The 27,005-nt window shown below is 45.4% G+C and overlaps 1 protein-coding gene across 1 annotated transcript in view; it reads right to left on the bottom strand.

Moving 5' to 3' along the window:
- Positions 1 to 18,404, bottom strand: part of eva1aa (eva-1 homolog A, regulator of programmed cell death a) — a 47,978-nt gene extending 29,574 nt beyond the window's left edge. The window contains exons 1-3 of the mRNA XM_080021539.1: positions 18,281 to 18,404; positions 16,489 to 16,641; positions 5,903 to 6,046 (exon numbers count right to left, since the gene is read on the bottom strand). Coding sequence (XP_079877665.1) covers positions 5,903 to 6,046; positions 16,489 to 16,641; positions 18,281 to 18,401 — 418 coding nt within the window. The 5' untranslated portion in view covers positions 18,402 to 18,404. The remainder of the gene's footprint in view (positions 1 to 5,902; positions 6,047 to 16,488; positions 16,642 to 18,280) is intronic.
- Positions 18,405 to 27,005: the final 8,601 nt, after the last annotated feature.

Raw genomic sequence — 27,005 nt, 5'->3', positions numbered from 1 at the left:
CCACGGGCGACACTCCATCCACGCCCATGAAACACTTTTACGACAGGTTCCCTCCCGGATGGCTGGTGGGAGTAGGGAACGTGTGCCAGGTCCCGGGAAAAAGTCACAGACCACACCCTAAGGGGCTTCGCTAGCCCGGAGCTAGTTTCAGTTAGATGAGCTAATAGCTCTCAGATGCTTCTCTTTATACGGGGCCTGCGTGGAGGATGGAGTGGCCATTTGGTGCTGAATGTTTAACTGGTGCAACCAACACGGTGCTGTGTATATGTTTGTCTGTGTGTGTCTGTGTGTGTGTGTGTGTGTGTGTGTGTGTGTGTGTGTGTGTGTGTGTGTGTGTGTGTGTGTGTGTGTGTGTGTGTGTGTGTGTGTGTGTGTGTGTGTGTGTGTGCGCGCGCATGCCAGGCAGAGATGATTTGATATCCATTGCTGTGGATTGTTGTTTGCTGCCTTTTTGGGGCATTGGCTTAGGCACCTGTAACCACATGGCTACACTTGGTGCAACACTACATGCGGATAAACTCACACATTCAGGTTAGCTGAGGTTACCTGGTGTGTGTTATTTTTCATTTGTTGTTATCTGGGCAGTCTTTTTGAAAAGTGGCGCTGATGGCTCTTATACCGTTTTCACACCAAAATTAGCGGGTTTACGGGAGAAATGCTGTTTTTTTCTGGTGTGTCAAGTTTGATGTCACAAACATGTTGGAAAAGGGGCATGTCATGGTGCCAGTGTTATTGGGAATAAATCAGTAGAGGAGACAGCGGCTTAAAACTTGAAAAAAAAGTATTTTGAGCTGTTCAAATGATTTGGATCGTTCATTAACGACCCAACACCACAGTAAAGCAGTGTGGAGTATCTATCTATGTGCACTAGCGCACTGGTCCTTTGGCAGCGGGGAGCGGGGACCGGCTTAGGGGGACGCTGGTGTGACTCGGAGCCCGGCGGGGAGTGTGGGAGTTCTCCGCTGTGCTCCCCACGGGGCGATCCCCACATTCGAAACATTTCCGGGTCCCGCATGCGGCAAAAAGTCAATTACTTCTGATTTTGATTTTGGATTCTAAATGGAATATGAAATGATGGAATGATACATGGATATTCCTCTCTCTTAACACGCCAACATACAGAACTTCAATGCACATCACATTGCACCGGTAAAGGGGCCGAAATTAGCGGGTTGACCCGGGTGTCCTGTTTACATCCGAGCCGATCGGAACTGGAGCCGATTAAAACCCATGTCTATTGCAAGGTCTTCCGGAAAACCGTGTTTTTCCTTCCCCACTGATGACAAATGCCGGATGTTAGCGGGTGTTACCGGGTTTTTGGGTGCAGTGGTAAAGGGGTATAAGTGCAGGTTTCCTACAGATTTGGGATTTGGGAGCAATTGGAGAGGCCGCTGCTATTCCTCCTGGCTCCCGGTGACCCTCTGGAGGCCTCGCTTCAACACAGCGCGGGTTAGCTGCGGGCCAGCTGATATTTGCAGATACCTTCTGTGGTTTGTTCAAGCCAACCTGAGAACCAGGGAGGCTCGGGCTTCACCCCGTCTGACAATGCCAGGAGTCAGAGAGAGGCTTTTCTAAAGACAAGTTAGTTTACTTATTTATTCTGAGCTCGGTTTAGAGCCCACCCTGCCGACATCGCCCCTGAAATGTTGCGCATTCTCTTCCCCCGTTCACGAGAAGACGAACGTAGAGAGATTAAGACCCAACTTCCTCGACTGTGCAATTACCTGAGACTAGAGTGTTAGTTATTAACTCAATCCGGTTAAGGCTGGGAAACTCATTGTTTCACATGCATTCGTGTTTGTACATGGACGTACGTATGTCGAAGCGTGTGTATGAGGTAGAGGCAGGTGTGTTTGCCGGTATGTAATGTTTGTGTTTTTGCCCTATGTTCCCTCTGCTACAGGATGAGATATAGGCTGAAGGAGGTGTGTGTGGGGGGTGGGTGTCTCTCATGCACACCAGTGGGCCAAAGCAAACACTTCTCCCACCATTTCCTCCATATGTGTGTGTGTTGGGGGGAAGCTGGAGCTGAGCCTGGCCAGACATGGTCACACGTGTTCCTCAACTATACGTGTCTGTGTGTGTGTGTGTGTGTGTGTGTGTGTGTGTGTGTGTGTGTGTGTGTGTGTGTGTGTGTGTGTGTGTGTGTGTGTGTGTGTGTTAAAAAACTGTTCAAACCTCAAGCTTCTGACTTACCTCTTCATCTGGGGCTGTCAGTGGCAGTTCTACTCTAAATGGACTGTGCCGGAGCCGTCGGAGACTCATGCTACTCTACTTAGGGACCCTATGGTAGATGATCACCACTGTCTCAATTTGGAGTTTTCCAGGCTATGGGGATTCTGCAGGGATTTATGTCACCTCGGTTCTTACGCCGAAGCGGCAGCTCAATGTCTGAAAAAATTCCGAGAGTTCGAGGGACGCCATTTTGGGTCACCATGTTGCAGCCCTCCACACCCCCCACCCCATGGCCAGAAAAGCCTCAATCCAATAGTTATGTTTGCCAGTCCATACCCCCCCCCCTCCTTCAGATCCCCTATTGACTGGCTAAGTGGCCCCCATTAATCCATTTCCTCCAGTAATTAGACCTGTTCATGGCGTCTTGCTGAGGGTTATCCATTATGCTACAGTGAGTGTGTGAGTGTGTGTGTGTGTTATTTAGAAGCCCCTTCATGTTGATAAAGTGAGAGGTTTTAATACCTGCAGAACAAAGCACTGTGCTCCCGGTAGGATGGATGGAGGGAAGGGATCCTGATTCGACATTACTTGTTTGGTGTGAATTGGAACCGTTTTTGTGTTAAATATTAGCTGCAAGATGACTACAGAGCCTTTATATGCAGTGGGCGCAAAACATAAAATGGAAAACTTCAAGGGCTCCGCCGCTGCGGAATTGTGCTCGCCGAAAAAATTAGCGCCAAGCGAGTTCATTCATCGGGCCGAGGAGTCGAGATTGAGTTTTAATATCACTACGTTACTGAATTAGCGCTTTAACGCGGCTTAACTGCGAGAACCCACCATAACGTTGAAGAAGATGTTTGAAGAAGTTACTTACTTACTGGAGAAGTCACTTTTTTTTTTTTCAGTAATTTGTCCACAAACAAACTTTCCATTGGGTTTTCCTCCGTTGGGAACAGATTGTAAATGGAGCTTGACGCCGAGGACGGAGCGGAGTGTGTGTGTGATCTGCTGGGAGAGTGACGGCGGGTTGCCGGCCCTTTTACTGCTGTGTAAGTGACTCCAGCACCACCCTCCACCCGGGGCTGTGTGCAGGAAAGAAAGCACAGCTCGGAAGTTGGAGCTGGAGATAATAGCTTATCCGCATCACAAATCAAACAGGGACAGTGTTTTTCTTTAGTGCACCATTTAACCTATTTATTTAAAGTTGCTCATTAAATACCTATAGGGATGGTTTTGCATACACAGATTAGACTAAATCCCACTTTTAAAATGGACTAACTGAAATTACCTCTCTCAGTCATGGTTTAAAATAGTCTCAGCTCTCTTGGCTTAGAAAAATTGATTTCCAGAAGGAAGATCAGAGCTAATCTAGGGCTAAGTGAAGGGTTAATTTAAAGACAGCCAGAGGCAGGTTTATCTTTGGATGAATGGGTGTGGGTCATCAGGTCGACCTTGACAGTAGAGGAAATGGATTATCTGGACCAGCACCAAGACCTGACAGAAGGATCTGACTCGTCCTTAATGACCTTAGTCTAGGACTTCCTAGTCTAGAACTAATTTATCTTGAATCAAGCAACCTCTCAGAAAGGTATTTTTAAGTTCTGCGTTAAATTAAGTGGAATTATTTTAGTCCTGAATTAGATTAAACCCCATCTGCGAAACCGCCCATGTGTACGGGCTGGCACGCTCCATCCGCTGTTCCGTAACAAAAATAAAAAAACACACATTCTATGCGACAGGCTTGAAGCGGCAATGAAAGAGGAACCCCCCCCGAAATTATCACTGCCGGAGCCTGGAGCAACCAATGACTTAATGTCTACAACAGCAAGACTGATTTACTCACGTTCGACCTCCTCACCTCTCACCGCAACCCACCATCCCCCAAAAAAGTGCACACTCCGACACATTCCTTCGATCTGTGGAACAGTCTCACTTCCCATGTCTACACACAGACATACACAACTACATCGATCCATCATGATTGACACAAACATGGACACACACACAGATACAGGCATAGGTGGTTTATGGGGACACAAGAGTTGGGATCATGTCATTTAAAATGGTACAAAAATAATTTAACGAGGAAAAAATTACAAGATTATTTATAATGACATGAAATGTGTCCTGACAATCTCAATGTTCTAATAATGGTTCAGTTGTATTATCCATTTTAAACCATATTTGTATACACACGCACGCACGCACGCACGCACACACACACACACACACACACACACACACACACACACACAAACATGTATACATACCGAAACAGGTATAGGTGGTTTATGGGGACGTTTATAAAAGCCTTTAAAACAAGATTAGTTGGGATTAATTACACTTAAAACAGCACTGTACAAGTTTGTCATTTAAGGCCTTTGGCTTTATGAGGACAAAATCATGAGTTTGATTACGAGGACATTTAATGTGTACCGACGATCCCAATATCCTAATAGCGCTTGTGGGTATTCAGGTATGGTGTCCGCTTTAAACCTTATATGCACACACACACACACACACACACACACACACACACACACACACAGACACACACAGACACACACAGACACACACACACACACACACACACACACACACACACTCCCAATCCCCCATTTTCACACCCCAGTCCCCCCCACGCTGAAGCTGGGAGAGTGATTGTGGTTATCAGATAAGGGAGGTTAGACTGAGATTTTGGAGCCAAACGACTCCATAAACACAGTCTGCGGTCTTGAAATGGGAAAACCCCATATCCTGCATATTTGTGTACTTTTACTTTGCAATATTTACTGCAGGGCTCCCCACGGCCCCCCATACAAATCAAATCTTATCCAAATTTAAATCAATCCCTAATGGATTTAACAGCAACAACCAAGGTTCGAATAAAGACGTTCAGAGGAAAAGTCCAAGTGTCTCCCCGTCTTCCTGTACAGACCAGTGATTTAGTTTGACAGGTTCCAGGCCGCGGTAGATCATTCCGAGGTGTGTGTGTGTGTGTGTGTGTGTGTGTGTGTGTGTGTGTGTGTGTGTGTGTGTGTGTGTGTGTGTGTGTGTGTGTGTGTGTGTGTGGCTTCACACGGTTAATGAATTACAACTCTGAAAGGTCAGGATTAGCCCAGGGGTGGGGAGCAGATAGAGAGGAAGAATCATTTTTTTCTTCCGTCTCTATCGCTCTTCTGCCCGACATAAGTCCTGAGCTGAGGCTGCTTTAAAAAACTAAAAAAAGACAAAGCTGAATTTGTGTGTCCAGTGACAGTATACGTTGTCAGGGGGGAATATAATTTATGGATTAAGAACTTTTTTTTTTAAGTCAGAACATCAACATCTCTTTAAATGCAGCTGTGTTTGACAAATACTATAAATATATAGCCTATTTTATAGTTAGATGATGAAATAGAGATATATAGCTCAAAAAGTAATTAATTATACCCAGAACAAGAGATTCAAATTCTATAGTAATATCATCATCAAGGGTTGACTAGGGCTGAATCACTGCCTCTTCTGCCTTCCTGACAATAACATAAAAAGATGTTTCAGACCCTTAGTGGATAATAATAAAGAAACAATTTGAGAATATCAAGCGAGCGTACCTCAGATCGATTCCCTATCACGGCGAAAATAACAGACGGGAGGGATGCAACTGTGGGCGAGATGACATCACCCCCCAGTGGCAATATAAGGGACAACACCCAAACTGTGCGAGCGTGCACACACACTGACTCACCACAGGTGTAGATGACGCTGAGGTACTTCCTGGTGCCCGAATAGCAGGGATCTCCAAAGTCCCTGGTGGAGGCCCTCACCAGGCAGCTCTTCTTCCCCTGGCAGCGGGCCATCAGCACCTGCAGGGCCACACCTGACTGGCAGTCTGAGAGGGAGAGAGAGGAAGCGAGGGATGGTAATTGATATGATTGAGAGAATGTGATAAAAGGTGCAAAGAAAAGGTTTTTTTTTCCCAGAATTTCCATCCAGCCGTCAGTCCATGGCTCCCCCGACCACAAGGTGATTGATGGACACGATGTGCTTTCAGGGTGTCCGCAGTTATCAGAGGGTTACATTTAAATACTTTTTCAAGACTCTTTTTCACAAAATTTAAGATTCCAAATGTTTTGACAAATCTTCTTTCTTTTATTCAGTTAAGAATAAAGGCATTTCAGCATTGAGAATAGTACCAATGTCGCAGACGGGGCTGTCCACACTCAGGGCTGAACTATAGGGCTTCGGGCAGAGGTCTCAAACTCAAATGACCTGGGGGCCACTGGCCAGGTTGTCTTCTTCTAAGGGGGCCGTGTTGAACTTCATGGTAAAACCGGTATGTTTTTTTTGTTTTGTTTTCCCTGCCGCACATTAGTGAATTGCCTTGTAATCCTGTTAGAAATCTCTCTCATGATCTATTTAATTGTGTTTAAATTTTGAAAACACTAGGTACATTTGTGTGGATGAATTAGGCATTGTGATTTGAATTTTTTTTTAATTTACATATATCAATATATGATAACCATGTAGCAGGCCGCATTAAATTGTCTCTGGGGCCAGATGTGGCCCCAGGGCCTGTAGTTTGAGACCCCTGGCTTAGGAGTCATACATACAGTATATGACTTGGCTGATGGCTGGGCATTTTCTAGTTTTAGGCACTCTCGGAGTATTTGGAATTTATTCTGCTCTGAGAAGTGACTGTGACTCCCTAGCAAACTATCAAGGGCCATCTTAAGGAGAATAAACTTCACTTTCTCTTTTCCTCTTTTCAAATATGGAAGTTTAAGTTTGGGGATACCATATGCGGAGGCCACAAGTGGTTCCATCATACTAGTTTGGTCTATTAGGTACAGGGCAGAGGTATTAGGTAGAAACAGGGTAGGTTATGAACCAGATGATTACAAACCATTTTCTTCAATGTTCACCTAGTATAATCTAAGCATCTGGCAGCTAGAACTGAGCAGTACACGAAACCCTACGCGCACAAATGTACAAACATTCTAAAAATAGAGCGGAAGGGAATTGTTTCCGGCACTCTCTTTCTCCGACAAAGACCTTCTCCCGTTCACTCCGTGGAACTACTGTCCCAGGCAGCTCCCTGCGAGGGCCCCCTTTGTCTCAGGGATACCTGAACTCACACGCGCCTCTGTGTGAGTGTAGGTGTGTGTGTTTTAAGGAGGGGGTCTCTCTGCTCGAGGTGTGTTTCAGCCTATACATCCATAAGGAAATGTGTCTTCTTCTCCCTCTCTCTCTCTGTCTCTCTCTCTCTCTATCTCTCTCTCTCTCGCTCTCTCTCTGTGGACACAATACAGAGAGATGGATGGGGTCGTCGTACATCATCGCTAAAGCAGCCTGTCAGCTCCTCCAGATGCACTTCCCCTTCTTCCTCTCTCCATTTCTCTCTCTGTCTCTCTCTCATCCTGTGGTGAGTATGGATGGATAGATGAGATTCCTCTGTTACGGACTCAAAACGCTCAAACGCTCAAAAGACTGGAAGAGTCCAAAGTACATACAGTACATGCACTGTAAAGGACATTGTGTAATCGATGGACGGATCATTGAGATCATCATCTGCTGCTCAGATGTTATGTTACGAGTCCCATTTTGATGTTATGCCCGTGTGGCTGTAAATTTATGGCCATGATTAATAACATATCCAATTCACAAGGATATTCATTCCATTCTCCTTCACTTCCACATCCCCCCCCCCCATTGCCTCAGACCCCACCTCGACTTGTTTATGCATTTTTGTTGTTGTAACCAATTTTCAGAGAAATGGGAAAAAAACAGGTGTGAATTTTTCATTTTCAAGTGTCTCTGCCTCCGTCAGGGGTGAGGGACCGAACCCCTACAGAGCCTCACGGGAATGTTGAAGGTCCTGTGTTCCACATGGATGCCCCCCCCAAGGTCTCACGGTCAATATAACTCTTAAAAACAACACATGCACAGGAGCCTTTGAAAATGAACACTGGTCCGTCCCTCGCCCTCCGCCCTCCACCCTCCACCCTGGTGGGCCCCACAAAGAGAAGAGCACCAGAGAAGAGAGGGAGGAAGCAAGTCAAGGCTCATCTCTCGCGTCGAGAGGCCTCGACAAATGACGGCACGGGTCAAAGGCCAAATGGCCCAGTCAGGAAGTGAAAGGGACTGTGAGTGACCATTATCTGCGGGAAAAAAATCCCTCCGTTATGGATCGTAAGATCCCAAGTTAACCTATTAGGCGGAAACCTGCCCTTCAACCGAGGCTAATACCTGATCCCTTTGTGGAATCCGTTCTCTGCGTGAATACCCCCCGCCGACGCTTCAGCCGACATGTTGGAATCCCCAACCAGGACGTAGTGGGGCAGCAGTCCGTGGGAACCGCTGGGATGTAACAGGATAATGGCTTTGACACCTCAAAAGGTTAGGTGGTTCCCACTGTCCCCTTATGGCACAGCAAAGTCTCCGCGCTTCCACACAAATACAAAAAAACACTGCACATCTAACTGGGATATGGTGTAAGGTTGTCGGGGAGCAACAATAAAAAAAAGGGCAACGTTTGTCCCCCGTGAATTCCATGCAGTCGAGGATTCAGGAAATGTTTTTGAAACGTTAGAATGCTTTGAAGATTGATAGGGAGGTGCTGGTTGTGCGACCACGTATTTTGGGCGAAAAAAGACGCTAGGAGGAGATTCGTTTTTCCTTCTTTTATAGGAGAATGGTACTTGACTAAGAGGAGCACATCGAATTATGAAGCACAATAATTATTAATAAAGAATGTAAAGAATATCATTAATGGGAATGAGCTATCAGGCAGTCAGTTCATTAAAGACCGGTAAAATATGTAAAGGGATTCCGAGCGTAATGACACCCCAAGGGTTGACTGGCGTTCTTTAATTTGCTCTCTCTCTCTGTCTATCTGTCTGTCTGCCTGTCTGTCTGTCTCTCCTGTGCCTTCCCCAGAGGGCTTGTTGTTGGTGTGCCACACTAAAAAAACCTTCATCTCTGACTAGAGAACCCACTGACAGACAGGCCCCCATTAGCTGGAGCTTTGATTCCCTGTCTCGGTGATTAGCTGAGCAGGAGGGGCTCATGCGTGTGTGTGTGTGTGTGTGTGTGTGTGTGTGTGTGTGTCTGTGTGTGTGTGTGTGTGAGAGAGAAAATGAGAGAGGGGTGCAGGAGACAGGCAAGACATGTGTCTTGTCACAGACAAGACACACACACATCAGTGCACCCAAGACATGGATCATACACACACATACATATACAAACACGCGCACACTCACATACATCTCAAACACCTATACAAGCCAGGACCTATGCATTTTCAAAGAGCATTCTTTGGGGTCTGACATCAACTGGCTCTCATTAGCAGCCATGACACCGACAGGCAAGGACTGATCAGTCCACACACACACACACACACACACACACACACACACACACACACACACACACACACACACACACACACACACACACACACACGCATACCGACACACACACACACACACACAAACATACACAGGCAAATAAGTAAAAAGGCATGAATAAACACTATTACCTCTAACCTTTCCCCTTAACCCCCTCTTAGCCCCCCCCTCTCTCTCATTAGTGGCTGGACAGAATAGGGAAATTTGAAATGACCATTGAGAGTTCTTGGTACAAGGAGCAGATACTACTGACAACCCGAGAGGTGAAACAAAGCCTGAAACACCTGAAACATCCAAAAGTCATAGCAACTATTGAGAAATGTGTGTGCATTCTTTGTTTGGTATAGTTAATGCTACCTGCTATCTTACTGCAGGGACTGAAGAACACACACACACACACACACACACACACACACACACACACACACACACACACACACACACACACACACACACACACACACACACACACACACACGCACACACACACAGACGTTGCCTGGAAATCTGACAGCGATCTCTCCTAACAGTGCTCTTGGGGATCCACCCACGCACCTTTCCTGGAATTCCCAGGACAATGGACAAAAAGCCTCGTCGGAAGCAGCAATTCCCCTCATTTGCAGTGACTCATTTCATTGGAGACTAACTTCCTTTTATAGGCAAACCGAAGCAAATATTATGGTCATAAAAAAAAAACAATAAAAGCCCACTAACTAATCCTTTGAGAGGGCAAAAGGACAGACTTGTGCTCAGAGATTATTGTTCAGAACACACTGGAGAAAAAGCAATTTGAAATGCCTCCATTCAGTTCCTCATATTAAGTGTATTATTATACATAGATCTGATACATGGGAGTAGATCAAGGCACGTGAAAGACTTCCTAAAGCAACATGTCACCACAAGGTCTTGTCTTCTTCCGAGGCGTTTGCCTCTCATTTGGAATAAGGCTTGCAGACCCCAAAGTAAGGCTGAATGATTTGGGGAATATAATGTAATTGCGATTTTTTTAGACCAATATTATTAATTTACTTATCTTCCTTATTATTCACTAAATACAAGCAATAAATCATTAGATAGTATGACCAACACAAAAATGGATACACTCAACATATAAACTGCTCTTTCCTGTAGGTCAGGCCCAGATGAATCAATGCATGAATTGATAAGAATAACATATCTTTATTTAACTATTGAATTGTAAAAAGAAAAACCTTCAATCACAGTAGAACATTTACTGGTTGAGTTAACTTCAAGCCTTGTAATAATTTGAAAAAATATGCAGTTTCAACAGAAAGTAAATTTTTATAAAAAAGATTTTATAAAAATGATTGGAATTGTTCTGGAAGAGGCTCCGTCTGGACCCTACAGGTCCTGCCCGCACAGTGCACCGCGGCCCGGGCCGGAGCACTGTGGGGTTCGATTAAAACAATTGCTATAAATGGGGAGGTGATAAGAGAGCCACAGAGAAAGTGTCCACATTACGCAGGTTTTGTTCCATACGCACTTACCGCCGGAGAGGGCGACAGATCGCTCCCTATATCAACTTTAGGAAGAGCCAGCCCTGGACGGCCCTATTGGTTAGATTGTGCAACGTAAAAAAACAAAACACATTTTATTTTCTATCGCAGGATTTACGATTAGAAAATTGTGTTCTGTTAAATTGCGATGTCGGTTCGAATTTGATTAATTGTTCAGCCCTACTCCTAAGAGCTATTTATGCTTCTCCACCGACACTCATATAGAGACGCGCAGGCAGTGTTCATATGTGAACGTCTGTACAAGAGTGCACTGAACCAAAGGCAATCAAAAATGACACAGAAGAAGGATGGTAAAGAAGAATGTTCAAGCCTTCTAACTTCTCCTTGGAGTTTCTCCTCAAACCGCCCCTTCTTCACTAGCATTTCACCAACATTTTCTGTTCTACCTACTTTGTGGGACTGCTTTGACATGCACGAGCCTAACCCCTAAACTACCCATGGCTACCCAGAAACCCCAGCAGCACGTACAGTTTCTCCACAGATGCGTGGCGTGTTGGAGAGTTCCCCATGTCACTTTCATGTACTCAAACAGCGGGGTTACATTCCACTCGGTGCTGACCCCCGTGCCCTGCATCTCACATGCTTCTATTTTGATGGAGAACACATCGAGGAGGGTGGGGGGCTTTGGGCACTGGCAAACCCAAATGCCAAGGATCCAGGATCTAAATAAGCATGTTTTGCTGTAGTTGATTTAATTGTCTCCTCTGCCCCGCAAAGTCGCCCTTTTAGTTTTTCTTATTAACTCATGTTAACAAAGTCACAGCCATATCACCGGAAGCCTCTGGAAATCCTAATTTGAGAGCCAAAGTGAGAGGCCTTCCCTAAAATATGGATAGAATTACAGTGAATCAAGTTCTTCCTCTTTTTTTGGAACATGGAACATGCTCCGTTACACACCGCCGGTTAAATTTGAACGGCAGCTGTGGTCCGCAGCGCATTCTGGAAACTCGAAAGTGGGTTTTGAAGAGCCGATGGTTCCTCACTGCACCACGCTGGCCGTAATGCAACGGCCTTGGAGACCGAAACAAACTGCTGCTGTGTCTACGAATATTTCAGAGGAAAAAAAAGAATCTGTGCATGCCGAGCGTGCAGAGCTATTTAGATGTCAGGAGGTGTGTGTGATGGTAATTGGGCAGATGAGAGAGAGAGAGAGAGAGAGACGGGCTGATCTCGGCTCTGCTCTGTCCCCCGTCGCTTTGAGGTTCCTCCACCACCGTCAGGACCTGTCCGATCGCCCCCCAACCCCTTCCCTCAACACACACACACACACACACACACACACACACACACACACACACACACACACACACACACACACACACACTCCACCCTAACACCACCCAAAAACGGCAGACATCAAAGAGGTACCTGTGTCCTTGTGTATGTGTGTGGGTGTGTGTGTGTGTGTGTGTGTGTGTGTGTGTGTCTGCCATTCTTTTCTTTACCATCAGGGAAAAAGATACTCTTGCCCATGGCTCACAGTAATTCATGGACGATGCAAGTGATAGTAAATTATAACACTTATATTGGGGCATAAATGAACAAAACAGAAAATCAAACTCACAAAGTCTGGATCTGTGACGGCGCAATGCGCTCTCTATACTACACTGAAAACAAACACTATCTTCAAAAAACCCACTGGTGTTTTTTGGCTTCGTTCAGTTCATTGACTGAGAAAATGTCCTTGTCACCCACAGTCCTTGTTTTGTTCAATACGGAAACAGAACTTAATAAAATAGCCTACATCTAAAATAAAAGCCCACTACTTTTATTTGAAGGAACGGGGATGCACAGCAGAGAGCGCAGATCGTGGAGGAGCAGGCTGCCACGAGCGAACAGGGTTCGGAATAACGTTCGCTCGCAACGGACTGGGGAGCTCCACTAAACCGACTGATGAACAGATTGTTTCAGGAAGTCATTCAGTTCAGTTCCTTCACCCAAAAGATTTGTTGTTTTGAAAGAATCGTTTGCGAACGACAAAACACCAGCCAGAAGTAGAGGTGGAACCACGCGAGACAACTCTGCGCCAGAGAGATCAAAAGAAGAGTGTAGGAGCAAATCCCTTTTGTTGTAAGGCTGTAATCTCTGCCGCCGTGCGCAGCTCACCTGGGCAGGTGCAGGGCAGTCACACCAGTTCAGGTGTCGTACTTAAATCTCGAACATCAGCCGACTGTTCTTTCCGATGGACCTCTAAGCCTGCCTGGCTACATTAAAGGTGCAATCATTTATATTTGACATCTCTATAGACATTAAACAATCATACGGTATCACATGATGATGTTTGCCCTCGGTACATACAGTATCCTCTTTCCGCAGTTCTATTGGCTCTGCCTGTCACTCTGGACACTGACTGTTTTCTATGCAATCACATTGGACTAGCTCCCACAAGTTCAAAGTATTGGCATTCATGGTTTGCTTTGGTCAGGTTATGATAGGCTAGTGCTTCGTGTGAAACCCACAGTCAACAAAAACAAAGTGATTTGATCTAGCACCCCAGCTCACGGTTAATACCACAGGGGCGCATACTGTACACCCTTGCAGTGAGCTGGAGGAAAACATTGGAAAGATAATTAACAGGGTTCGACCGAGCTGTCAATCAAGATGCCGTAACTTCCTGCTTGATGTGACACGTGAGCCACATCAAACGCTCGGCTGAAGGGGGAGAACCCATTTGGGGGCAGCAGGGAAGACACCGTGTGGGAAAGCCCGGGGGTGTATGTGGGTGGGGTGGTGGCACTCCATGTGTGTGTGTGCATGTCTGTTTTGGTAAGAGTTTGTGTGTATGTGTATGTGTGTGTATGTGTGTTTGCCGCTGAGTGATGGGAAAGCATACGTGCGTACCATGCAATACGATAGTAAATACTGGCTCTCTTTCTCTCGCTCTAATCCGTCCCTTTGGAACAACTGTAACTGTAGAGTCCGTTTTTTCTGTCGGTGCGGAGCGACAGCATCTACTGTATTTAAAGCGGGACACTGAAACCAGACACCGGGCCGTTCCTGCCTCGCTCACCAGACCCACATGCCTTGTTTACTCGGTATGGATCTCCTGATTTATTCATATCAGTATTCCAAGGTGTCATTTTGAGGTATTGTGATTCGGCACATATACAGTGTATTGCATTACATTTCACTGCATATATGTATGGAAGTATGTATATGTATGTGACAAATAAAAATCTTGAATCTTGAATCTTGAGATTGGATGTTAAAATTTGTTTTCAATTAATCCTTCTTATGAAGAGAAACAGAAATGTAGCTAAATAATCCAAACCACAAGGAATACAACTTATATGGCGCACACAAGCAAATACAATACATTTGTTTACATGTTTTTAATGCATCAATATTAATTTGACTGAAACGTGTCCGATTTGGTTAGTTGCAAGCCGTGCCATTTGTAGCACAGCAAAAAGTTGTTGTTTTTTTGTGTGAAATATATTAATGTCTGAACATGCCACCAAGGGCTTCCCATCAAAGCCTTCCTATGCCTAAACACACAAAAAAGTTTATTTCATTTTATTTATATTTGGAATTGATGTATTGCAACAGGGTGCGCCACCGACAGACATTAAATGAAATATACTGGAGCTGGTGTTGAAGTTAATGAATTTCTAGTCTAGTCTGCCTGCCTGCATGCTGAGGGTGGTAGAGATTTGTGGCTGGCCAAGGGGGTGTGGTCAAGCCGCCACTGCAGACAGGGGCCACTCAGCTGCTGCGGATCGGGCGAATTTACGGAGGAGCTAATTCATGCGATCCAGGACCAGGAAGTCATTAAGGGTTTTTCCCCGCAGTGAGGGGATGCGTGCTTGCGGGACATGCATGCGCAGAGAAGCGCTGATCCAGTGGACTCTCTTCCCGTTTGCCAGCGAGCCTTTGATTTGTCCTTTTGGCCCACGAGCTGCCTTTTGTTTGAACCATTAAATCAATACACGCCAACCGGCGCTGTTTTGTCTCCGCCCTGCCTCCTCTCTCTCTTGTCCCCGCCCTGCCTCCTCTCTCTCATTCCCTGGGCCTGACCCAGAACACACTTCCACAAGAATATTAATGGAAAGTTTGGCTCTTTTTTGAGATTCGGTTCTTGGCGAGTCACTGAATAAAAAGACTCTTTGTTTGATTATGTTGGTACTGTATGTTGGTATAATGCAGAGTCAGAAGAGTCGGCTCTGAGTTGTTTTCTTTGCGTCAATTGTCACAAATTGAAAATTGAGACTGGGTGAACGATCGACTCTTTTGCCGACTCATTTAAAAGATTTGTTTGCTACGAACTAATCGTTTGCGCGTCTTGCATCATTTATAGAGGTAGATGTATCTAGGTACCTGTATCTAGGGGTTAGAGGTACTGTATCTCTATAAATTTCCTAGAGCATGAAAGCATATTGTAGACACAGTCACAATACACATAAAAACACATGAATGCACATCACTGAGCATACAAACGCACAGACCAAACTCTTTATATAGTTTCTGTAACTTACACCTGCTCAGACTATTTATTCACTCCCAGTGTCCATTTTCCTCGTGCACGTTGACACGATGAAGACGGCACAGAGTGAAAAGCCGAAGTGAACATGCTGCCCAGCGAACAGGCCAAGGCCACCACAGTAGCTGCGGTTATACTATTACCTTGTCATGGATCCAAGCAATGAGCCATTAACATTCCCCATCAACACGAGCGAAAGTACATCTGGGAGATCTCATGAGGGGACATGCATGCACATACACACACATGAATCGTTGTGCCAAACACACTAAGAGGGAACTCAATACTGTCCCCTTGCTACAAGCCAATCTCTGTGCTTTGGATGACGGAGACATCTGATCTACATTCCACTCCTATTCCCCTGGCAATGTGCATGTGTGTCTGTGTGTGTGTGTGTGTGTGTGTGTGTGTGTGTGTGTGTGTGTGTGTGTGTGTGTGTGTGTGTGTGTTCCAGTGTGTGTGCTTGAGCCAGAATGACTTTTCTTGAGCCATTGCAATGTTTATATATCCGAGCATCTTTACATATTTTTTGTTCAAAAGATGATCTCCTATTGAACAGCATGTGGCTCAAGGCAACTCGTGTGGCTCTCAAGAGTAAAGAAGCTCTAGACGAAAGTGTAACGTCTATCCCCAGCTTCACCTCCCTCCCGAAGAAGAAAGAAGAACCCGGGTCAAAGGAAAATGGGATAGAGAGAGTCCACTCAAATAACCGTTCTTGGTTTGTAGGTCCTGCACGATCTCAAGTGCATTACAGGTTCTTAACGTCAGAATCCGATCGAACTTATGGGTCAAGTCCATTTCAATGGAATTTGACCCAGTGGATTGGTGCATTACGGTTAAAATAATAATAATAATAATAATAATAATAATAATAATAATAATAATAATAACACAGGTTGGTATTTACCTACGGAGGGGGCCCTCCAGTGGTGGAGGGGACACTCCAGCGTGCCTTGCTGGGTCCGGCCAAACATGGCGGAGTAGACGGCGATCTGCATGCCCCGCTTGCAGCTCAGCTTCATCCTCTCATCCTCGCACGCCACCTTGCTCTTGTACTCGTCTGGATGGGTGGAGGTGGATAGAGGGGGATGGAGAAAGAGAGGGAGAAGGAGAAGATCACCTCAAAAGATGTTTGGCTGCTACATCAAGTCGGATGTTAAGGTAACAAGGTTAAATGTATTGATTTCAAAGAGGAAAATGGGAGACAAAACATTTTGTCGCTGAGCTGATGATTAATTTCAATTTTTTTGGAAAAATAACAATGCATCAAAAAAACCTTTTTTTTCAGAATACCATTTTTTTCACTGCAGGCCTGTGCTTGGAGTGCCTGGTTTAAGTACCGAAAACAACTGAATGCGAGTAAACGGGGCGAAGAAAGCCGAATTTGCCGGGCGGACATGTAGAGCCATGCCGAGGACATTCCACACCACAGTGACCTGTGACAGCTGGAGCAGCTCCACGGGCCGGAGAATAAAAACATCCAAAAACACAGCACAACTCCATGTCCATGCTGGGAGTGGAACAGGAATGTGGGAGCGCGAGAGAGAAAGAGAGAGAGGGTTTTTTTTGTTGATATCTTTCCCCCTCTCTCTCTCCTTTCTCCTCCTTCTACCACCCAATCCACCCTTCCCTTTGAAAGGCGGTGACACCTGTCCGTCTCACCTCACTAACACCCTCCACACTTCCTTTCCTCTCCCTCTAGCAACCACCCCCACAACAGAGCAACTGGTTAAGTGACGGAGAACAAAGAGCTGTTGATTGGCTGTATGCATTGGTGGTTGGGTTTTGGGTGGTGGTGGTGTTGGGGGTTTGCCCGTGGATTAGTGCCCGCTCCCGGTCACTCCAGTGTGACGGCTACACGGCTAAGCTTTGGCTCGGCTCTGCTAGGCCAATGAGCCTTGGAGAATGGGGAGCACGCTCTCTCAACGTGGGATTAACCGAGCCGTTAAAGGCAGCTCCGTGGTGATAACTGATGGGGGGGCTGATGGAAGGAAGGGAAGGAGAGAGGGTAGGTGTGCAGGAAAGGATGTGTGTAGAAGACACCTTGTTTTTAGGTTCAGCAAGCGGGAAATTGAGGAGGTATGTATGGACTGTGGACTAAAAATGCTCCACCAAACAACTTTATTGAATACACAATGTTTCAACTGTGCATCAATGGCTAAAAGGCCTGGTTGGGAGGACCAGTATGGGGGTCTACCAGTATGAATCCTGTACACGACAGGAAACCAGTGCAAAGATGCAAAGATTGGAGTGATGCACCCTAGCTGCAGAATTTTGAACATGTTATAATCGGGAAATAGATGTTTGGGTAAAGTAAAGGGAATTAAAGTAGTCAAGTCCGGCTGGTACAAATTCATGAATGACATCTCAGGTAAAGAACTGATAGGAAGCATCCTTCCCATAGTTCATGAAGGTGAAAATGTGCATGGAGGTCAGGTCCCTTAGGATCTTAATCCAATAATGGCTTTCCAAAAGGTAAGAAAATGGAAGCGCTGTTCACTAATATGGAAAGGTCCTGTTCTAGAACGGGGGAATTGTGTTCCATCATTTCATTGCTTTCTAAAACACCAAAGAAATGGTGTTAAACTGGTGTGTAGGTATGTGTGTGTCTGTGTGCAAGGGAGAGACGGTCATACAATGGCCAGCAGAGCGGCACAGTGTGGAGTGTGTGGGGATGCGGGGGGCGATGAGGGACTTACTGGGTCTGCATTTGTACCAGACGATGAGGTATTTGCTGCTGCCGGGACACTGGTCCGTCCCAAACACACGGCTGTTGACAAGGACTTGACAGCTCCTTCTGTCCTGGCACTCGTCCAGCATTTTCTACAAAAAAACAACAACAGTGGATCGACAGAGGGATGAATAGTGAAAAGAGACAACGAGAAAGAGAAGAACGGAAAGGGGGGTGGGGGGGGTAGAGAACAATGAGACGGCGGCTGTGAGACCCATAGCAGACTAACCTAAAACCGCTTCAAGACCTAGAAATCCGCTTCTGAAAAGAAAGCGAAAACCAAACAAAGTTCTAGAAAGCTCTAGTGTCATTTGCTGGAATCCAGTCATCTCTGGTGCCATAGCCTTTTTAGACACTCAATACCCAGGATGCATTCTGTCAACCAGTCAATAACTGGTTGTTTGATAAGTGGTTTTAGACTTCCAGTTCATCCCTATCCGCCCCGTAAAAGAACCCCCACCCACGCTGATAAGGTGAATTTAACTCGTCCCTGGGCGCACACCCATTGAAGGAGCGTGTCACGCCCTGCAAAAAGACAGATTAAAGGTGATACTATATACCACTGTGCTTGCTAAATGGAACAATCTGTCATCAGGCTCTTGATTTGAAGATCATTATGGTGCATTACATCAAGGGGGGGAAGTGTCGTACTGTAAAAACAAGTGCAAACCAAGAGCTTCATGGGAAAAGGTGATTACAGCTTGATTGTGAATTCCACTGAGTTCTTGTTGTCGCAGCCAAAAACCTTCCCTCACTGTGTCACAATACACCACCTTGTGTGTGTGTGTGTGTGTGTGTGTGTGTGTGTGTGTGTGTGTGTATGGTCACCGAAACTATTTTGGAAACAGGGAGTGTTCAGAGTTACGGGGAAGGAGGGTAGAAAAGAATAAAACAAACAACCGATGCAATGTTTTGGATGTGTGTGCGCGTGTTAGGGATGTTGATAATTAACCGTTTATCCGTTAACCAACATAAATAATTTTGACATATTATTACTATCAATTAAACAGTTAGAAAAAAGTATTTCAAAAAGTAATTAAAAAAAAAGTTTGTTGCATGGTAAAAGAAAAATGGGCGATCTTTTTCTTAAATACAAATCATGGCAGCGACACGTGCAACTAGGGTTGTGACGATTACCGCATAAGAGCGGTCACATGATGCCACGTCAAGCTCATTACCGTCATCACAGCAAATAAGGAGGGGGGGGCCTTCCTCTTTGCCGTCCCCGTTCCTCCAAATAAAAAACTAAAAACAGTAAAAATACACTGTTTTTAGTTGTTTTATTTGGAGGAACAGCTCCAAATGATATTGGTATCGATATTGGATCGCGGATATTGGATGCGGTTTAACCCGCATCCCAATCAATTTGGGAGAGGAAGTCAAGGCAAGGTCTGGCTTGTCTGTCGCAGAGCAGCACAAGATTGACTCGTCTTTAAAGAGTGTAATTTGCTCTTCGTCTAAGGCCTTTTTTATGTCCAAACCTAAAGGCTGCCTAGGCGGGTAAACAGATGGAAGGAATGTAGATAATGGAATCACTCTGAAGTGGAAGACACATGGGAGGGAGCAGGTAACATGGCGGTGTTTGGATACCAAGATGATTAATGTCATAGCTGGAGATGATCTTGGCTGACGGTGTGAAAAGACCTGGAACAACTCTTGCCAGAGCTGTAAAATGATGGTTACGCAACAAGACCTGAAGCAACACAACCAGCGTCCACGATACCATGATCTTTCTTGGCTGAGGACCGCTCATACGTGGTACTGTAGGTATGTGATTCTTATACTGTATATGATTGCTGCCAGGGACAACACCCTCAACATCATGTTGGCTGCTTACCTGAAACGCAGTGGACACAGAACAGTATCTGTCATCTTGCTGCAGGTGGTACGCCCCAAGGAGGGCACGGTAGTTCGGTTGAGGGCACTGCTGGGGCTGGTAAGGGCCTCTCCTTCCGTAGAAAGCAGATTGGACGGTGATGCTGGTGCGCGGCGGGCAGCGGACAGACAGGAAGTCTCCGTCACAGGCCTGCTCTGTGTAGTTTCTCAGCACTTTGGACAAGTAACCTACGAGACAATAGAGACGTCAATGCAGACATAGATGCTGTCAGTCGTAGCACAGGCCTTTGCCGGGTTGAGATCGTATGAATTTACTACTTGATTTCAAAATCTTGCCGAAGGAAGCGCTATGAGAAGTGCTTATCTGCTTGGAGCGGGATGTCGAGCTGCCATGACTCTTCCGGACTGAACCATTTCTCAGACATGCTCTTTCCCAACAAGTTTTCTTGTTGGAGGGTGGAGGGTGTTGGTGTTTGCCTTCTGTATGCAGACTACTCTGTCCTTTGCAGTTGTTTCAACACATTCTGTGGCAGGAGATCCACACATCCTCTATTTTGAAATGTGCACCGCTCCCACGGACCATCGGTAGTGTAGCACATCAACAAGCCCTAACATACACCTGGTAACCATCTTAAAGATGGCTTCAGACCTACAATACCACAACGGCAAGAACTTAAGCGTCAGGTGTAGATGTTATGCCTCCAGTCATTGCCAAAGAACAGACTCATGGGTAGAAAGACACGCTTCAGCTGCTTATGATGCATTCGGCAACAAGTTAACTCTGGATGCTTTTCCTTGATGTGCAAAAGTGTTCTTTCCCGTCTCCTGTGAGCCTCCTTCAAGGCTTAAATTAAGCTGGATGCTTTCAAGTAACTGTGTTCACATGCAAACCGTACAAAGCAAAGGTTGTGCTTCAAGAGTTTAATGAAGCCTGTAAAGCTAGGTTTTTTTTTTGTTATCTTGAATTTAATCTCAACTTCTATCTTTGCCATTCCATAGGCCTTTGGGAAACACTACCCAGTCAGCCATTGAGTCAGTCAGTCAGTCAGTCAGTAGAGAGCACTGAGCCACCATTAACATTCCAGCCCGTGAAAGAGGAAGAACAGATAAAGGAGAAAGCTGCTTTCTTTCTTTTGGCTGACTGTCACATAATGTCTTTTCTATCAGGGCCATTTAAAGACTGCTGAAGCTTCACTAAGGACCGTTCAAGAGAAAAAGTCTTCCTTGACAGAACTTGCCATTTTTCGCCAATCGTTGATATTGTTCAGTTCAGACATTTCTGTCCAAACACCATTTTTATTAGGCATGTTAAAATCTAACCTGACACAGTACAAACAGTCATGCAACAAAAGAGCGAACTAAATAATTGATTTCATTAGTGTTTAATCAACCGCAATATTTTCCAAGGTTCGCTCAGCTTCCTCACTAAGCGCTCAGCAAACACATTTACAGACACACCTGCACGGACACGCACTCGCAAAGTGGGCAGACCATCGGTTTTACCCTTTTCACACTGCACCAAAAACACCTACTGACATCTGGCTTTTCTCCTTAGTGGGAAAGGTTACATCCGGCATTCATTCACGGGACGAGTGACTCCGCCGTAGTAAAACAACACCCTGGTAGACGCGATCATTTTCGCCCCATTTCTGGACGTTGGCACATAAATAGACAGGAATATCCGTGTATCATTAGATGATTTCATATCCAATTAAAAATCCAAAATAAATGTCATAAGTTATTGACTTTTTTCCCTGCATGGGGGACCATGAAATATTTTGGGGGAGTGTGGGACCACCCCCACGCTCCCCGCCAGGCTCCGAGCCAATCCAGCATCACCCCAAGCCGGCCTCCGAATCGGAGGAGCGTCTCCGCTCCTCTTCACCGAAGGACCAGGCCCACGCACCACAGCCCTTCCGTGCACCTCAGTTTTTGTTCCCCCCAATCACTGAAAATACGACACACCCCTTATGCAGCGTGTTTGTGACATTGAATGTGATACACCAGAAAAAAAATTAAATAAAGCCATACACTTTTACTGGCAATGAGAATGGTGTTATCGCATATTTTTAGTGGGTTTACCCACATATACACGCCAATTTTGGTGTATAAACGGTATTAGTTAACGTTGTTCAGCCAGTGTTTGCTAAGGTGATAGAAACAACACACACACACAAACTCAGACACATACTATCCCCTTATCCCCATGGTGACAGCTAAAAGCATGGGTGCAAGTAGGAGACTCCAAACACACGTGTCTTAAACCACCCAGGCTCTGGCTGTAGTAGCTAGTGTTACACTTAGAAGAAGAAGAATCTTTAATTGTCACACGACACTACAACACATGCATACACACGTGTTTGGATGGTGGCTGGTGAAATGTGGCTGGCTTGTCCTTCCTCTGGGAGGGCAGCATTCAACGATGCGCCTGGGGACCTGGTTCTAAACCAGGGAGAACATGAGCACGGGGAGAACATGCAAACTCCACACAGAAAGGCTCTTAAATGGGAGAAAACCCCTGGAGCACGGTGCCAACAGCGCCCCAGACAGGAATCGAACCCAGGACCTTCTTGCTGTGAGGCAGCAGTGCAATGCATTGTGCCACCTGTGGCATACTTTTTTGAACATTCTAAATTAAATTCTAAATTGTAAATCAAACTCTCCACACAAAACCTCAACATCCTTGGGCTTGACTTTTTTTTTCATTTGATTTTTAAATAAAATACTTATCTTCCTACTTAGACACTATATTACATTATACAATATAGAATAGAGTATGAAATTCTTATATATGATTGTTGTGAGACTTAATTAAATCATATGTCAAGATTGGTATGATGAAATGACGACTTACTGATTTTGCAATAATTAAACATACTAGAATTCACACATTACAATCATAAATCTGAAGCAATTACATAGCACTATAACCAAAAAAAACTATACAATTGAGTAATTAGTCAAGTTGGTTTGTCTACTTCACAGTAATCTCGGGCTTGCTTAGCATGCCACATTCCACTGTGGGCGAGAGGGAACTTGGCATTCCCTCAGGCAGCGGGACCACACACACACACACAAAACACACAGATGTACACAAACAGAAACACAAGAAACACGGAAGAGACAAGTCAGTGTTGAAGCCAGGGTTTGTGTGTAACAGTATCATGTTGTTGGGACTGGTTGGACTTGGCAAAACACCACTACTAAGAGAGACCATGCGATTCGCCGGTCCTCCAGTCACCCAGCGCCGGGGTTTTTGGTGGTGAAGCCATAGCAGCCGCCCCATGCCATGACAGGGCTATGGGAGCGGAGGAACCAGAGCAGACTGAAGAAAAATTATAAACTGACAAAGGCCTCGAGAAGAAGTGTCCCGGGGCAAACGAGGGAGGTTTCTGAGAGGTGATCGGGTCACTCTCTTGGTCATTGTTGAAGCCAAGGATCCTTGAGTAACAGTTTGAGAAGCAACAACACACCGATATGCCTTCCTCCACCTTTCAGAGGGGCATTGTGGGTAAGGCCAAACAGATTATCCCATATGGCCCCTGGAGGTGTTTTCTGCACAATTCATTTCTGCCTTTCTTCTTTGCACCATCCCTATACCTCTTCCCTTTACTCTCGCTCTGTCTCTCCACTCCACTCCCCTTCGCCATTGTCTCCCAGCCCTCCCCACCTGACTTCACACTACCTGTTGACTGAAGACCTCCTTTCAGGGCAGAACCAGGCGGGGTTTGAGACACCTGTGTAAACTGGGCGGCCAATGGCAGGTGTACCTCGATGCAAGAGGCTGAACAATGCCGCTGGAACACCCAGGTGTCCCTCCTCCCTTTCCTTTCCCCTTTGCTTCTTCTTTTCATGTGGGGCCTGGCTCCTTCCTTAACTAGCTCTCTGCCCTTTCCCCTTGACAAAAGCATGGCTACGCTATTATGTCCATCGGTTTGTTTATTTGGTCAATAAAAAAGGCAGATGGTTGTGGTCATTCGAGTTTTTAGAAAAGTCGCCCTTCTCGGGAACGGATTTGAAAGACCTGTTTGAGGGCCATTCGACCTGCAAGCGGCACAGGGATTTGTTTTCCAGGTAGCTCTGGACAGCTGCACCTTCATTCATGCCATCTGTCATCCATATTCACCTCTCTTCATGTGAAACCAAATCATCATCTCAATCGCAATGGCCCTCCTCATGTGATCTCTGGTAAAAAGCAGAAACCCCAGAGCTCCATCTGCAATTAGCTTGACGTTTTGAGATCATGTGACGGCTTGCGGACTGACCCCTGCGTCGAACAGGGGTCAGGTAGGAAGGGAGATTAGTGACGGACCGCTGTTCTGCGTCAACATGACGGAGACAGCCCTATCGGGGAAGGATTTCCTCCCTGGGCGTCGGTGATTAGATAAACCCTGGCGCTGGTCCCATACCGACGATGAAGTCCAACTCAGGGTTTAAACAAAGCTGGGTGTAGATGAGTGTTTGAATATGTGGGTGTGTGGGGGATGTTCAACATCCCCTTTTCACGGCAGACTACTAAAGACAAGGTGTACAAAAAGTAGAACCCATACAAAGACCTCAAGCCGCCAGTTGCAGCCTCAAACCCCATTCTCCATTTCAGACTAATACTACCTATGCTCCACTAAGCTGAGCTGGAATGCACATGACAATGTATGTTCCCTGGCAAGGTCTGGTTGGGAAGAGAGAGAGAGGGAGGGGCGGGGGGGCGACAGGTGAGAAAGGGGAGAGGAGATGGGAAGTGTCCCGTCGCTCTGTCTGTCTGTTGGAAGATTATGCAGCTCAGGGTTTTCCCCCATGTTTGAAAGATGCAGCCGGCTTCAATTGGAGCGTCCCGGAGACTGAATGACGCATTCCCCACGTGAGGTGGACATACTTGGCATAATTGTTATCGTTGAGCTGCTTGATCCCATAGCAAATCCCTTTTGTTACAAATGTGGAAGGATGTTTGTGTAGGGTTGGGTCTTCATTTGAGAAATCTGTTACCAGTAGTGAAACCTTGACTCCATTAACCTTTTCAACGTCAACAGAAAAGTAGTTAAAGGTCATATATTGCTTCAAAATACACCTATGCCTACTAAAAAAAAGTATACTATAGTTTTGAATCTATTTGAACCACACCATTAAAGTATAGACATTTGATATCCATCTGTAGCTACATTGGAGTCTTATTTGAAAATGGATCAATGACCATGGGCAAAATCAGACCCCCCTCACCAATAAAATAGTCAGGATTAAAGCTAAATTAAATGTTGGATATACTGTACGTTTGATATGAACCGACTAAGACCTGACTTCAAATATGGAGACAAACCTCAACGACCGCCCTAAAGTGATGCCTTGCGGAATCAAACAAGAAACGTATATACTGTATATCTGCAGCATAATGCCGTAAAACACATACCATAGGTATTAAGTTAGGGTTGAAGGTTTAAAGACAAAAAAAGACGGAAAAAAAAGTCAAAAGCTTGGATCTGTTTCATCTCTGGTGCATTAGGCATTTAGGGCATTTACAGGCCGTGAGTTTATTGGTGTTATTTTTAAGCAAATTATAGCCATCAAACCATCAAATGTTCAAAGATGCAGCGCAGTGGGGCTCGGCGCTGGAGAAGGAATTCCCTTCAAGTGGTGATTACTGAGGGGCTCCCTCAAACACACCAGGCTGCACACAAGCCGAGTCCCGGAATGAAGGAATGCCCAAAGAGAGGGAGAGGAGTGAGAAGGAACTTAGGAGATGAAGGAATAAGAGAGCGACAGGTACAGGCCTGGATGCCTGTACCTGTCGCTCTCGGGGACGGTGACGTGGTGGTGGCCAAAGTTAAAAACCAGAAGATCTCTAACTCCTAGTTAATGTTCAACATTGCCAAATGTGTTTTTTTTAAGGTTATGTTATTAAATTGTTGCTTTAATGGTTATATTTATTGTTTATCGTTAGGTTTACTGTATATTGCCACCTTTTTATTGTTGTTGTTTATTTCTGTTTATAGCTTTATTGTCTCTTATTAGGTTTATTTTTTTTATTGTTTAATGTAATTACTTAGTTTTAGTGTATACTTTTTCTCGCTTCTAAGGTAATTGTGATATTTTTTATTTAATGCAAAATTTTCCATCTATCTAAATACAAAGAGACAGCATCCCAGGCTTGAGAAGAAGAAGCACATCAACGATGAGAATAAAATACAGTGAGAGCGAGATCTTTAAAAAGCGCAGTCCACCGGGCCCACGGGATGTGGTGGCATCGGTCCGCATGGCAAGGGCCCCGGCGGCTTTAGGTCCCATAGTAATTTACCCTCCTCCGTGGACCACAGCGGCCGCCGAGATAAAACAAGTACCCGGTTCCCCCGGGTCCTAAATCACGCACACCTCCTTTCAGGCCTGACTCTGAGCCTAACATACGAGGTGAAAAGCGAGGGAGGCCGAAGGCTGATGATGAGGTGCGGTGGAGGGGGTGGGGGGCCTGAAATGAGACCTGAGAATGAAATGAAATGACGACTTGAGAAAAAGACAAGACCTCATATTCGAAAAAAGTACAGAGGAGTAACCGATGCCGTACAAACGCCAACTATGGTCCTGGTTGCTAAGCCGATTCAGATTAAGGGTGAAAGTTTAAAAAAAAATAAAATAAAAAAGCCATTTTAAACCTATACTTACTATATATTGTGAACTGTAATCATTTTTGGATTAACCTACTTTCTGCTTGGTCACACTCTGGGCAGCAAAGATGAAGAGAGCATGTAAAATGGTTTGCTCGCAAGGTATGGGCCTTACCTTCGGGCGAGTGGGAGTATTTGGGAAGAACTTTGCTCACAAAACTCAAAGATCCTCCGTGATAAAAAACAAATAGTTTAATAAATAATTAA

The sequence above is a fragment of the Zeus faber genome, assembly GCF_960531495.2.
Source record: "Zeus faber genome assembly, chromosome: 2".
Lineage (NCBI taxonomy): Eukaryota > Metazoa > Chordata > Actinopteri > Zeiformes > Zeidae > Zeus > Zeus faber.
Note: the sequence above shows the minus strand (reverse complement) of the source record. Positions and strands in the feature narration are given on the sequence as shown.